At 39.5% G+C, this 15008-nt stretch overlaps 2 protein-coding genes across 4 annotated transcripts in view; one reads left to right on the top strand and one right to left on the bottom strand.

Annotated features, from left to right (window-relative positions):
- Window positions 1–6956, bottom strand: part of prodha (proline dehydrogenase (oxidase) 1a) — a 10167-nt gene extending 3211 nt beyond the window's left edge. The window contains exons 1-11 of the mRNA XM_017038350.2: window positions 6705–6956; window positions 5987–6195; window positions 3968–4002; window positions 3194–3343; window positions 2990–3054; window positions 1863–1979; window positions 1560–1639; window positions 1390–1471; window positions 805–897; window positions 580–726; window positions 74–249 (exon numbers count right to left, since the gene is read on the bottom strand). Coding sequence (XP_016893839.1) covers window positions 74–249; window positions 580–726; window positions 805–897; window positions 1390–1471; window positions 1560–1639; window positions 1863–1979; window positions 2990–3054; window positions 3194–3343; window positions 3968–4002; window positions 5987–6192 — 1151 coding nt within the window. The 5' untranslated portion in view covers window positions 6193–6195; window positions 6705–6956. The remainder of the gene's footprint in view (window positions 1–73; window positions 250–579; window positions 727–804; window positions 898–1389; window positions 1472–1559; window positions 1640–1862; window positions 1980–2989; window positions 3055–3193; window positions 3344–3967; window positions 4003–5986; window positions 6196–6704) is intronic.
- A 1442-nt stretch (window positions 6957–8398) lies between these two features.
- On the top strand, window positions 8399–12443 carry srsf9 (serine and arginine rich splicing factor 9). Of its 3 annotated transcripts, none has more exons than XM_017039054.2 (5): window positions 8399–8546; window positions 9648–9824; window positions 9999–10192; window positions 11426–11598; window positions 11688–12443. In XM_017039054.2, the coding sequence occupies exons 2-5, from the start codon at window positions 9667–9669 to the stop codon at window positions 11913–11915; spliced, it is 753 nt and encodes a 250-aa protein (XP_016894543.1). In that variant the 5' UTR covers window positions 8399–8546; window positions 9648–9666; the 3' UTR covers window positions 11916–12443. The 3 variants fall into 3 exon arrangements, with proteins under 3 accessions (XP_016894543.1, XP_008324087.1, XP_016894542.1); XM_008325865.3 differs by having other exon boundaries at window positions 8403–8546; window positions 9645–9824; XM_017039053.2 differs by having other exon boundaries at window positions 8426–8546; window positions 9417–9824.
- Window positions 12444–15008: the final 2565 nt, after the last annotated feature.

Raw genomic sequence — 15008 nt, 5'->3', positions numbered from 1 at the left:
GGGTTAGGTCAGGCGTTGGTGGGGGGGGCGGGGGGGACACAAGGGGGAGCTGTTAGTGATTCCTAAAACTCACTTGTGATACATCCTGTTGGTGGCCTCGTAGTCTGGGTTGATGGGGTCTTCGTAGCCAATCTCCTCCGCCCTGGCTCTCTCCTGGTACATGTACGCGCCGCGAACCAGCTTGGCGCCAAAATACCAGCCCTCTCTCCGAGACAGCTCGATGTCCACGGTGACATTGTTGTAGGCTTCCTGGGAGGGGGTTTAAATGTTGGAATGACGAGAGGACATTTACACATCAACAGCAGGGATTGCCGATATCTGCTTTCCTTATCCGATATCCCGATATTGTCCCTTAATTTTCCGATTCCGATGTCAAATTTCACTTTCACTTTCACTCCAAATCTATTTTTAGGTCACATCATCTGGGCGTACCCAGGCATTGCGTTATCGGGTTTCCATTATCGGAGGACAAAATGAAAACGATTCTTACCGATATTACATAATTATGCTAATATTATCGGACATCACTAATTAACGGGTTATGCCTGTTAGCTGTGACGACGCGAACGGCGACCTCACCTTCAGGTAACACTGGTACGTGTTGAAAATGGTCGGTTTTTCTCTGTTGAACTTTCTCTGCATCTCCAGCGTCAGTCGACTGATGGCCGGCTGGAAGTACGTCTGCTCGGCGTCCACCATTAGCCTGACTCCGTTCTCCAAAGCGTGCTGCGACAAAGAGTTTTACGTAAGTCTACTGAAATGCAGAGAAAAACACAGGTCACGTGATCAGGTTTTTTTCCTCACGTTGGCGAGAAGGTCCACCCTCTGCAGCATCCTCTTCATCTGCTTCTCCTCCTCCTCTGTGAACGTCTTCAGTAAAGGCTCCAGCTGGCCCGTCTGTGAACCCACACACCCACTGAGTCAACAGACATCAACATGTGACTGACATCAGCTGACGCAGCTCAGGGGAGCACTGGACACAACATTTTTAACTGTAAAACACGATTTAATTTATTAAGGAGGTTAAAAACACCTTATTAAAGAATTTGGCGATACGTATCGCGATACCTTGTGATATCTTGTGATACTATAAGCCCGGTGTGATATTATAAGCCCGGTGATATATTGAGGGTTTTTTTCAGTAGAGAAGAAAGAAATGAAAAAGAAAATGAACCAACACCAGGAATATTGGACTGGGAATTGGTGAGAAAAAAAAATCAATACAGGGCTGTAGAAAACTGATACGGTATCGTAAAAAGAAAAACTAAAATATCGAGATATTTCAATGTATTGATATTTTGTTTCACCCCTACTGGCCTGGATGAGTATGGCATCACATCACATCAGGACACAGTTCAATTCCTGACTCCTGGTTCTCGTCAGACTCACCTCCAGGTTTGGTATCATGAGTAGGTTGGAGATTCTGGTCGTATCGTTTATCAAACTGTTCCAGTCGAGCAGATCAATGGTTCTGTCAGTGAGAGATAAAAACAGGCGTCAGTGCAGAACCCTGGAGAGACCCGTGTGTTGTATTAGTATTTGACTGTTGTACCTCTTACCCTGACAGGCCGAGCTTCTCTCCCGTGAACCAGTTCTCAATGTCATCCCTGGGTCCGACACCGAGCTTGGTCAAACTTTCCTGAAGTATAAACATTTCAGCAGTTAAACTAAGGAAACAAACAGAACCAACACGGTCAGATGTAGGCTGCAGCCCACAAAGTCTGCTCATGTTTGTGCTCGGAAGTCACAAAGTCTGCTCATGTTTGTGCTCGGTTGTGTGTGAAATTGACAACAACCGTTAGACCTGAACACGCCTGGACCTGCCCCTGACTCCAGATCCACACACACACACACACACACACCTTCAGCTGTTCCAGCTCCAGTTTCTGTTCCAAGAGCAACATTTCAGATTTTCCCTGTTGATCTGCCAGGAAGTTGAAGAAGCGTCTCCACTGAACCAGAACCTCGGAAAACTGGAGCTGTTCAAACACAGGACAAAAAAATGCAGCTAAATATACACCTGAGAATATAATGTCAGAGGTTCAGTAAACGCAGTCGTTCCCTGTGTAAAAAGTCCATTGAGATGGAAATGTGTTGATGTGACTTTGCCAATAAAATTGACTGATGGTGAAGACTGTGAATCCCTATAGACATATTGCTTTATATATTGCTATATATATTTATATAATATAAATAATATATTAATAAATATTTTAATAAATCATATATGTACATACATGTGAATATATATTTACACATATATGTAAATATAAATGTGTGCATGTATACACATATATGCAAATATATATTTATATGTATGTATGTGTACATATTTACAGTAGATACTGTATGTATGCAAATGTTATTTATAAATAAATATGTATTCACATATATGCAAATATATATTTACATATATATGCAAATATATATTTATCTCACACTCAACTGAATTAGCTGATTTATTACCGTCTTTATAGTTATAGTTAATATTTTTGCCATTTTTCACCGTGGGTCAGCAAGGACTGAAATTTCATGGTGTCATATGTCCTGTATGTATGGAGTATTTGAAAATAAAGTTGATTTTGACTTGTACAGAGTAATGTAAATGTACATATGTACTTTAAAGACTCAAGATTTACTGTTAGACTTCTGCTAGAAGTCAAGACTTCCTAACCTAAATACCACTCTCCAATTGGCTCTGGTTGCTGGCTAATGCACACGTGATTGGCCGTACTTATGACAGCTCCATAGAAACCTGCCAGTTGGACAGGACCGGGGGACAGTGTCCACGGCTGTGAGTGTTGGTTTCCAACATGTTTGGCATTTGTTCTGCCTGAGTCACGTCAGCTGAACGCGGTTTAATATCCGTGGTGTCATTAACATTTGTATTTGTATGCGTGTCACGGGTGTGTGGTATTTAGGAGTGCTGCCTTGGAGTACTGTCTCCACCAATGTCAATAATTAAACCTACTGCGTGGAAAATACTCACGAGGAACTGTGGTCGGCCCAGAGCGGTCAACTTGATGGCAGAAAATCCGTCCACAGAGGCTCCGCCTGATAAACGTCGTAAAAACATCACAGTAATTTACATTCATTTCTATCATTCACACAGGAAAACTAAGAATTATAATAACAGTGTAATGTGAAGTTTGAAAAACAACTTCATCCTAATTCACTTTTTAACACATTTTACCTGAGGCTTTGATGCACTTTATGAACGTCTCCATCTGGTTGTCACATTTGGCCTCATCTGCGTAGAAGTAAGTACGGGCGCTAATGACACCCCCGCGCCTGTCTCCAAACTGACGGTGGGCCTTGTACTTCTTTTCACGGTGATCGGCACCTGGAGACACGATTCTGTTTGAATATATGACTCTTACGCATAATGATAAATACTAAAGAGTATGTGCTTAGATAGAAGTGCTCTATTAGGTCTTATTTGTGAATATATGTGTGAATTTATATACATATAAATATATATTTACATATATGTAAACATAAACACATATATACATACATATAAATATATATTTGCATATATGTGTATATATATTTAGATATATGTAAACATAAATATATTTGCATATATATATTTGTGTATATTTACACATTTATTCTTACATATATGAGTAAATATATATTCACATATATATGCAAATATATATTTATATTTATATGTATATATTTATTTGCAAATAAGACCTAATAGAGCACATGTAGGGAGAAGAAACACTTTGGTCCTAAGTGTCAGCCACATGACATGCTCTCCTCACGACGTACCAGCTGGATCGGACACATTTAGACTCCAATGAAACCAGACATAACCTGTACAATCCAGACTAGGCCTCAGGAGAGAGCATAACTGCACAAACTCATATTTCACACGCACTTCAGGACATGTTTAAGTGAAGTTGGTGTCATTAATATATCACATGTGGGGTTTTTTTTTTTATGATGACTTACACACCTGGACCGTCTTTCTCGGCCTCAGAAACACACGACCTGAAAGGAAGAAGAGATGACGTTAGAACGAGAGAGAGAGAGAGAGAGTAAGGAAGGAGAGATGAGCGTTAGAACGAGAAATGAGGCAAACAATAAATCACTAAGCTGAAGAAAGCCGATTCCACTGTCCACACTTTCTAACACTATCAGAGTGAGTGCTGATAACCTCCGAGGTCTGTTTCAAACAGAGTGTCAATAAATTACACCACACATCATTTTGAAATAACTGAAATAGGTTGTTTACATTTTGGTAAGATTACAGACATCAGAAGGAGTGTGGACTGTCAACTGGTCCGTCCAGGCATTGACAGATCACCTCATGTGAGGCGTGTCTGGCAAAAGGACTTGTTGTTTTGTTCTATTACAGGAACTCCTTTGACTCACACAGGAAGTCTCAGTTGTATGAGCCATAATCTATAATCACACAGATTAACACTGACTGGGTCTAAATGTGTGTTTTTTTTTGTTAAACTCCCCGGTTTAAAACGCAGCTCAGATCCTGCAGCCTGGCGTTACATAACCTCCCGTGTCTGTGTGTCTGAGAGTGTTACTAAAAACTCCACACACCAAAGACTTGGCAGCCTGTCACGGGGCACTGCCTGCTGAATAACCGGCTGAACCAATCAGAGAAGAAGGGCTTGTCCCGGCTGACCAATCGGTGATAGTCCTTTTTTAAAATCCCAGAAGAAGTAAAAAACAACGTGATGTGACGCATCTGTCTTTGACAAACAAGCGAGTACACGACAAACTCTGACTCAGATTATTTATATATTTGATGACGACCTTGGCTGATAAGTAACGACAGGACTCTGTAGTATGAGCCAGTCAAGTATTGGTACAAGTATAAGCTAACTTTGTTGTCGTTGAAAACAATTCGTTTATGGGAATCTATTGCGGTCGAATCCAAGCAGAGGGATGCGGACCATTAATGGTACACGAGGACATCGCAGAGGGTCCACTGACACTTGTTTGAAAAAAATGCTGTATATCACTTTATTATTCTGTATTATTACTGTTATTACTATTAATATTGTTAATAGTATATGTCATGTTTTTATACTTTATAGGATGACAAAAAAGTCTCAAAAACACAATAAGAGATTTCTTACAAAGTGGAAAATTACAAAGTGGAGAAATTCCTATACCCTATATTTATATTTTTTGTTTTTATCTGTTGTTTAATTACATAGTGAAGTAAGGCATTTATTTATAAATGTTATTTATAAAATATAATCATTTTATGTATAACATCCAGTATTGACGTTCTCTTTTTCCGAGTTCTGAGGAAAATGGCGTCCAAGAGCCTTGTATAATCTTATTAACACTCCCACGAGGTACCCCAGACAAAAAGGAGCTAGCGAACCAATGCTGTACACCAGTTGCGTCATAACATAACATAAACCTGTCGGAGTCTGCTAGCGTATCCTTATCTCCTCAAAGTTACGGCACCAGCTCTCGACTGAGCGGCCGTTTGAAGTTTGAAGTTTAAATGGACTCTTTGGAAACCGATCCCTGCAGATGAGATTGTTTTTTCACAAACTTTTTCTGCACTCCCTCGTGTTGAAACATGATACGGACGTGTTGCGCAACTCACCGCTGCCCCCCCCCCCCCCCCCCCACTGCCTTATATAACACATATATGTAGAGAGAACTGAAGAAGCCTCTTGGATGAGAGGTGAAAGGTTTTCTAGAGAAAATTTCACGTCCAGTTGACAAACAAAACTCCCCCACCTCATATATGTAGACATATATTTACACATATATTTACATATATATGTAGACATATATTTACATATATATAGATATATATTTATAATGTATAAAACATATCATATAAATGTACATATATACTGTACATACATATGTCTATAAATATATATGTACTGAAACTGTAGTATCTTTTCCATAGACTTGGTCAACACCACATTTATATGGAAATGTGAGACGAGCTCTAAACTTCATCAGGGACGTAAACACCACTCACTCCATCTCCTTCTTCTCCGCCTCCTCTTGCGTCAAGTCTTCTTCAACGCTGTAGTCCAAAACGGCGCCGACTCCAAACGCCTGGTTTTTATGGACCAGAGGTTTGATGGACTCCTGGTCTTCACCTGCGACAAACTGTCCGTAGAAGGTCATCTTCATCAGCTTCTCAAACATCCTGTTTCCCAGCAACTTCCTGCTCAGCTCCATCAACTGACGCGAAACAGAAGTGGAGATGAAATGAGTCAAAAGGGACACATACAGTATATATTGAGGTATATATTGTGGTGTGTTGGCATGCGTTCTATAGTTGTTCATTATTCTTCTTAGGTCTTGTTGACCTAACAGGGACATTACATGGTTACACACAGGCATTAACTGGTCATGGTTGGAGATACGACCAGGACTGAGATTAGGCACAACAACCTGATAAAGACCACGAAAAGTTGACTAATCAACAGCAACCATTTTGATTATATGTTAACCACTGTGAGATTATTTATTAATTTTTTTTGTTATATTTTTCTTGTGATTTTAGTTTGTAAAAACAATTTAAAAAATATTTAAAAAATAATGGAAAAAAATGTAACCACCTTGTTCATAAATTATAAATACATATATATATTTATAATTATTAAAAAAAGACTTCCGAAGACCACGACAGATGAACCGTGGGACATACTGTATTTTGACTTTTAACTGTAGACACTAAAACTTTTCACCTCTTTGTTTTTCTCCACCAACAGGTCGATCGTGCACAGCTTGAAGACCAGCAGACTCCGCAGCAGTTCGCCGTTGCTCTTGCTCTCATAGGCTTCTTTGGTGTTGTCGAAGTCGATGTGGATCTTCTTCAGCGGCTTCGTCGTCACACCCCTGCTCTGGCTGATCAGTTCCACCGGCTCCGCGTCCACCACGGCTCGCCCTCTCACCTGCTCCTGCTGCTCCTGCTGCTGCTGCTCCTGCTGCTGCTGCTGCTCCTGCTGCAGTGTGTGTGTGTTGATGTGTGTGCGCAGTTTTGTGTATTTCTCATGTTCATATGCAGAACTTTTTTTTCTAAAGTTGTGTAAATGAATGCATACAGATGTATAGGAATGTCTTTGTGTGAGTTTTTGTGTGTATTGTTGTGTCTTTTCAGCTGTGTTTGTGTATTTGTGTGTGTCCTACATCTGCTCCTCTAAACTGAGAGAGTGTCTCTGCAGCCTCCTTCATCCCCACCAGACATTCCTGCCTCCTTTTTATGGGCACAGGAACAGCTGGCCACCCCAGTAGGGCATTTTCACAATGAGACAATCACAATATATGAGCCTGGTGCTGCACACACACACACACACACACACACACACACACACACACACACGAGAGCGCATACACAATATAGTGGCTCTTGGTGGATGCCACGGTCGACCGGCATCTTCCGGATGCAATTCTTGAAACCTTGCCGACATTGGCCGATTTTGATTTGAGTAAAGCGGCTATAAACCTGGCGTAGGACATTTTCTTTTTTCTGTTTTTTTTATCCTTAATTTAAAGAGTACACCAAGGAGAATTGACACCGCTGGTCGACCTCAACGCTCAGATGTGAAGACGTAGGGAGCGCGCGCCACACTTTAGAGCGCAAACTTGTTGGGGGGCGGGGTCTCACTGGTGAGGTCACAGGAGCGTCACAGCATCACGCGCAAATGTTTATTTGGATAGTTATACAATCATACATGTCTAACGTTTGAAAAAAAAAACATTATTGTTTTATCAATAATAACAATAATAATAATAATTATAATAATGTTTTTGTTCATGGACAGAGTTATTTCTCTTACAGGCTGTTTGTTGCAGGACACTGCTTGACCACATCCACAACTGCCATTAAAGACCAACCACCTTATCTCACCAACTCCATGAAACTAGACCAGTGAGAGATTCGAAGAGAGAGATTCGAAAATAAAATTGATTTATTTTTACTCTTATAAAACTAGTGATTAAACATCACAACCAAAGTGGATGCTTTAATATATCACATTTGAGACACAATATAAATATGTAAAAAAAGCACCTTCATTTGGCTACTGTATTTTCAGTGTCTAAGATCCTTCTCAACTGATGTGGTTCATGTTCAAAGTCACCAATACTTGAATCATACAGTCTAGCAAATTATGCAGAGTATTCTCTTTCAGGAATAAATCTTTTTTGGTATTTAGAGTCTGGATACTGTTCGGAATTATGCTCGGAGGTTCCGACGAGAATGTTGGGCCACCCGCAGTTTGTTTTTTGGGTCGCCATTTTAATATCAACGTATAATCTTCGTTCGTCCTATCATGGTATAAGTTTATAATAATAACAACAAAATAATCAAAATTATAGTAATAATAATACGTTACTGAATATAAACATTTACATTTTTATACAATAGGGGGCAGCATGGAAATTAAACTAGTATTTGCCGGTAACCGGAAGTAGAACAAGGGTGAACCGCCTGCTTGTAGCTGCTGCTACAGTTCACGGAACTAGCGACTCGTGATAGCCTAGCGTTGAACCTGTATAGGGAGCTTCTTCATTTGCCAACTTAAGAGGTATTTTCCTATTTTGGATCATTTGTTGATAAATATGTTCACCAAGAGCGTGTTGTTTAATATTTCATATCTTAAAGTGTACGAAATGTCGACCCTTTTGCACGCCTAGCTAACCTTACGCCAACAACAAAAGGCAACGGGTTAGTGTCGTAATGAATGCACTTGATAGCGTCGTCCCGTATTTACGTAAAAATGTAAGCAAACACTATTTAAGCACCTATTGTACGCACTTCGCATGCACATTCTTGTTTATTTGCATATTAAATTTCTACGGTAACTCAAACCAAGTACCTTGCAGTTACCGCCTGACCGCTACTAGCAATGCTAACATTAGCTAGCTACAGCTAACATACGTGATATTTCGGGTTTTTTTTTTTTTTTTGGAGTATGTCTATGAAGATTCTCAGTCATCCCGGTCATGGTCAAGGTTGAAGAGTTCTGTTAGGAAACTGGACGTGACATTTTTTTCACAAAAATTATTGCTTTTGTTCGTGTTAAATTCAGCTAACACACAAATGTTATCGTAATGTTAAACAAAAACCCCAAATCTAAGAACAATTTTGTGTCATCTAAATTATAAACTTCTAATCTATTTCGTATTAAATGCAAAATTGGAGCGTATTTTCCATTAAGAGATGTAGAGAAGTACAATTTAAAAAATAGCATGTGCCAATTAAAACTAAATGACTAAAATCAAACACATTCACCGACCCTCATAAAAACACATGCGATTTCAGTTTTCACTGAAAAAATCTGTTTATATTAACCAAGATCTTACAACCATTTTGATTTATCCATCTGTATTTTATACTGTTCTGTTTCTTTGTTTTTTGGTTGTTGTTGTTTTTTTCATTACCATTTGTTTTAAAGCTTTCAGACTTCAACGTCCAGGTTGAACATCTTTTACTTATTTTCTTGAGCTCATCATTAACTACTGTGAAGTCAGCATCCGTTATAGTTGAATCTCTGTCTAAATAAAGCAAACCCAATGTGAAGGACTGACTTTTGGATTGGGACTAGGATTAGGCTAAGGACGACTTCTCCAGCTGTTTCTGAAAACAAGAAGTGATCTCCACAGTTGCCTCCATTCTGTGTCAGCAGTGCAGCTCAACCACTCACCATGTCCGATGGCCGGATTTATGTGGGGAATCTTCCCATGGATGTCCAGGAAAGAGACATTGAGGATCTCTTCTACAAGTACGGAAAAATTCGCGATATTGAATTGAAGAACAATAGAGGAACTATTCCCTTTGCCTTCGTCCGCTTTGAAGACCCACGGTGAGTTTCTGGGAACATCTTTGGCGAGTCCAATCAAATTCCCTGTCTCGGAATACATATTTTTTTCTAGTAGTCACCTGACTGCCAGCAGGGAACAGCGAAATGGCGACGGCAGATCTAGGGCTAATGCAAGGCTCGTAAATTGGTAAGGGGTTCTTTGCTCTCTTCTCGTAGGGATGCGGATGACGCTGTCTATGGAAGGAATGGATATGGATATGGAGACTGCAAGCTCCGTGTGGAGTATCCCCGATCTGCTGGAAATAAATTTGGTCCAAATGCAGGTGGTGGTGGAGGTGGAGGTGGAGGAGGACCAAGAGGAAGGTTTGGACCTGCAACTCGGAGATCTGAATTTCGCGTCGTAGTGACCGGTAGGTGGACATCATGTGGCGTAGCCTGTAAATATGGAAGTGGAGGGTGCTGGTAGGGAGGAAGACAAGTAGTAGGCCTGTATGTTTTCTCTCTCCTGGATGATTGGAGGACAAGAAGCCCTAGTAGAGGACCTCTTAAGTCGTAGGCAGAATGATTTCCCTTTCTTCTCTAATGGCGGATTGGAACACAAGGAGTCTAGTTGAGGACACCGTGAATCCTAGGCTGCTAAGTTTCTCTCTTTCTCACTCGTGATGGAATCAAGGACACGGGGACTAGTAAAAGGATTCCTAGACAGATACTTTCCTCTTTGGCACTATTGGTGGATTGGAGGATCAAGGGAGTAGTGGAGGACCTCTTTGAGTTCTAGGCAGATATGTTTCCCTCTCATGTGGCGGACTGACAGTCTAAGGGACTCAGAGCAAAGGTCAAGTCAGCTCCTTTAAGTTGTGAAAAGTAAAACGGTAACCTCAACCAGTCATGTTGCCAGCATAATCCCAAAAATCATCTAAGCCGACTGGTAGGTGGCACTCTCATTCTCTTTGTTTACATGTGTAATGTTGTTAACAAGCATGTTTATACCAGTGTTATGATTTACCGCTATATATTTATATATGTATGTATGTATGTGTATATGTCTATATATGTGCACATATATTATTTAAATATTAGGTATTTAAATATATGTATATGTACACATGCATATATATATATATATACACACATATGTATGTATATATGTGTATAATGTACTCCATTCAACCAAGTAAATGTTGTCTTGTCTGCATATTTAGCAGTAAATAAGTGCATTCAGAGAACATAAACACACAAAGCAAAAACATTCTTTTTGTAACGGTAAGACATTGAAAATGTCAATCTAAAACTATGGGCCGCAGTCTTAGAGAAGCACTGAGCAGAGCAGCCTGGTGGCAAAATGCTAAACTGAGTGACAGTAGTTCACTCTGTTCTCGTGCTCTGACTGCATGTCAGTAAAAAAGTGGGTCGTGGTGATAAAAGCCACGGGATTTGTTTTAGTCCAGATAAGATTCGACAAGAATCAGTCCAACCTCAGCTGTTGAAACTAGTGACTGAGAGATACAGACATTAAAGACTGCGTTTGTAGATTTTTAACATGTTTTTTTTCCCTTAAAATGACAGATTAGCTAAGACGATAAAGAGAGCAGTTAGCCAATCGTCTTTGTCTGTTTTGTTTTTTTTCCCCCTCGTTCCTCCAGGTTTACCAGCAAGTGGAAGTTGGCAGGATCTGAAGGATCACATGCGCGAGGCAGGAGATGTTTGTTTTGCAGACGTACAGCGTGATGGAGAAGGTGTAGTGGAGTTCCTCCGTCGAGAGGACATGGAGTACGCTTTACGCAGACTGGATCGGACCGAGTTCCGCTCGCACCAAGTGAGTTCAGAAAGTGATGTTGTTCATTCGTCCTGTGGCTTTTGTGTTTTTGTTTGTGTTTTTAAATATTTTATCTATCCCTTTTTCAGGGAGAGACCGCCTACATCCGTGTCTTCGAGGAGAGGGGCACTCCCAACTGGGGGCGCTCACGTTCCCGCTCCAGATCCAGGGGCCGTTATTCACCCCCCTACCACAACAGAGGATCTCCCCCTCCTCCTCCTCGCTACCAGTCTCCTCCACGCCATCCCATGTCACGCCATAGTCCTCCCAGGAGGCACCCATCGCAGCACAGCCCGCCCCCACGCCATTATCGATAGAAAGGAAGGGAAGAGAGGTTTTGTAATTATCCATGTTCTCTTTTCTCAGTGATTTTTTTTTTTTAAATCCCGATTCTTAGTAGGAAACGTCTGTTCTTATTCCACACATTCCGCTGTAAGGACCCGATGAATCCCGCGCTCCGTCTTCTGTTTTTAAACATCCATATATCTGTTCACGTAACTGGGTTTTTTTTTCTTCTAATCCTTCACGAAGAAATAAATCCATCAGCCGTTTGTGTAACGTTGGAAATCTGGCTGAAATTGACAGTTGTGCAGAATCTTTTTTTGAAACTAAATTTTATTTTTATTTTTATTTTTTTGCCAAACCAAGAACATGTGAATTGAATGACTTCAAACCTGTCATCTTCTTGAGTCTTTTAAGATTCGTGTCATCTTGACTCTGAGCCTCACTTGTCTTTCTTGATTTTTTATTTTTTTTTAAATTATATGTGAACTTTAAACTGAGGTGACCTTCAGACAAAGTAGTTTTTTTTTTCTTTACCAATAAAATGCAAACTTTTACTGTGATCGTTTTGTGTCTTTCTGTCAGACTTGAAAGAGGAGTAAAGAACGGTAACCTGGTGCGATTTAGGTAGAAGTCTGATCAGTCACAGGGTCACAGGCTCTGGATTCATCATGAATAATTAATCACCTGTTAATCAACATTTCCAAAATAACAAAAATAAATAGTCATATTTCTAGAACAGAGAGACATGTCGGTGTTTCAATCCTGTTTTTGTTTGTGTTTTATCCAACTGATGGAATTATTATAGAAAAATATACAACCCAGGAAATGTCGATACAGCGGCGAATCGCGATATTTTGATTCACAATATCAATATTTTAAAGCAGTATGTTGATTTTTTTATTTGTACAATTCCCAGTCCAATATTCCTGGTGTTCCGGGTTCTTTCTTCTCTGATGATTCCAAATGTAGATCCCACTGTTCCAATGTCAGTAACCTGATGTTCAACAATGTGTCAGTTTTGTAAAAAAAAAAACAAAACCTCAATATATTGCGTGTCTATAGTATCACAATATATCACAATATATCGTATTGTTGCCCCTGTATCTTGATGCGTTTCTTATCACCAGATTCTCACAGTCCTATTGTTGAGTTGGTGGTGGTTAGTTCTGTCTCTGGAGGTTTTAAGAGTTTGTTTCACAGCTTCAGTGAAGTCGTATTAATTAGTCTACAGTTTCTAATTGGACATTTGACGTTTGAGTCAATCATTTTCAAGTTTTTGTTCGTATAACCAACAATATTATCAACTCAAATACTTAAAGAAATGTCAACAAGACACGTGAGATGCAAAATATATTTTTTTAATTCACAATAAATTAATTATACCAGATGATTCAAAGACAGGAAAAAATAAATAAATATATTTTTTTCAGTGACATACATTTACCTCTGTTGTCAATATACTCCGATAAAGCCAATATATACTGTACAGACATTGTATTGCATTTAATATTTACCATCTTGGATTTTTTTTGTACATTAGGTTTTTTTCTTTTTTAAACACGTTGTTTACAGTAAATCTTAATGACAACAAACACAACATTACACAAACAGCAATACTCATGTTGTCGATGGTCATGTGACACACGTTAGCTGTGACAGCGCAGCAGGTTGGTGATTTAGGCGACAGTAAAAAAAAAACGTAGTGGCGTTCTGGGAAAAGAAAATCTATAAATATTGTGACTTCACCAGAATGTGTTTGGAGAATGAAGAAGTCAAGACTGAACTGAACTAACAGGATCTGTGACAGTCACTGCACACAGTGTAAACTTAGCAACCACCAGGTGGTGATGGTGCAACAACGTAGTACCAGGGAGTTTCCTCCTACCGTGGTGTCGTTAAAGCACAGTAACTAAATTAAAATGGCACCGAACGTCTGCAATAACCACGAACTGCATCAGTGGGAAATAAGATGGGATGGAAGTGGTCCAGGAAATTATAGGTGGCGCTATGGATAGGACCAATTTAGAATGAGCGAGCAGCATTAAAGTGGGAATGGTGATACTGTGTATGCAAAGTATGTGCAATGTAGTCAGAACTGCTCAGAGTTCAGTTTCACTCACGATGTCCTGCTGGCTTATGTGCATTCAAGGCAAACGGGGGGAGGGGGGGCGGCAGCAAGACCTCCTCAGAACGGCTGTGTAACAGACCCACTGTACTGTAGTGTACTGCACACCACAGTACACAACAGCCAGGTCGTCAAATCATCACCACATACGATTGCTGAAAATATATCTTCATGTGTGAAAGTGAAAATAATAATTTAAAAAAAAAGTTAAAACATTTGGTCATTTTATCCCTGAAATGATAAGAGTTTAAATTTAAGGCAAAATTAAAAAATATATATGTATATATATATTTATACATATATGTGTATATCTGTATATACATATACATGTACAAATATACTGTATATGTATAAACATACACATATATACACACATAAATACATATATGTATAAATATATACACATATATTTATACATATATGTGCAAATATATGTACATATATGTACGTATATGTATATACATATACATACATGTACAAATATATATCTGTATATATATATATGTATATATATATATCCTGAAGCGTTTTCAACAAGTTGCGCGTTCACATTCAGTTCAACGATAACACAACGAAAATCAAATGTACAGGCGACACTTGCAGTTTGAGGAGCAAGTGCAGACAGTTGTGTGTTTTTTTTTCTTGTATCTCAGATGATAATGAGAACACAGAGTTGTTGTTGTTTTTTTGTTTGTTTTTGTTGTTTTTTTACATCACTCTCCAGTCACTGGTAGGTTAGCTCTTCCTCCACACGTCACTTGTTTTCTATCAGAGTCTGGACTTTGTGGACCAGGTCCTGGGCCATGGCCAACATCTGGGGGACGTCGTGACGCTCGGCCATTTCTGAAAAGAGAAAACCAGACCATGTGACTGTTGGGGTTTACCAGGGGTTTATTCATGGAGCTGTACAACGGCAGCATGGCCACTCTCAAGGCAGAGACGTAAACGTTTCAGTCAAAATTGACACACTAACTGATTGATATTAATTGTATTTTATTTT

Source organism: Cynoglossus semilaevis, chromosome 14, assembly GCF_000523025.1.
Source record: "Cynoglossus semilaevis isolate Cse_v1.0 chromosome 14, Cse_v1.0, whole genome shotgun sequence".
NCBI classification, from domain to species: Eukaryota; Metazoa; Chordata; class Actinopteri; order Pleuronectiformes; family Cynoglossidae; genus Cynoglossus; species Cynoglossus semilaevis.
Note: the sequence above shows the minus strand (reverse complement) of the source record. Positions and strands in the feature narration are given on the sequence as shown.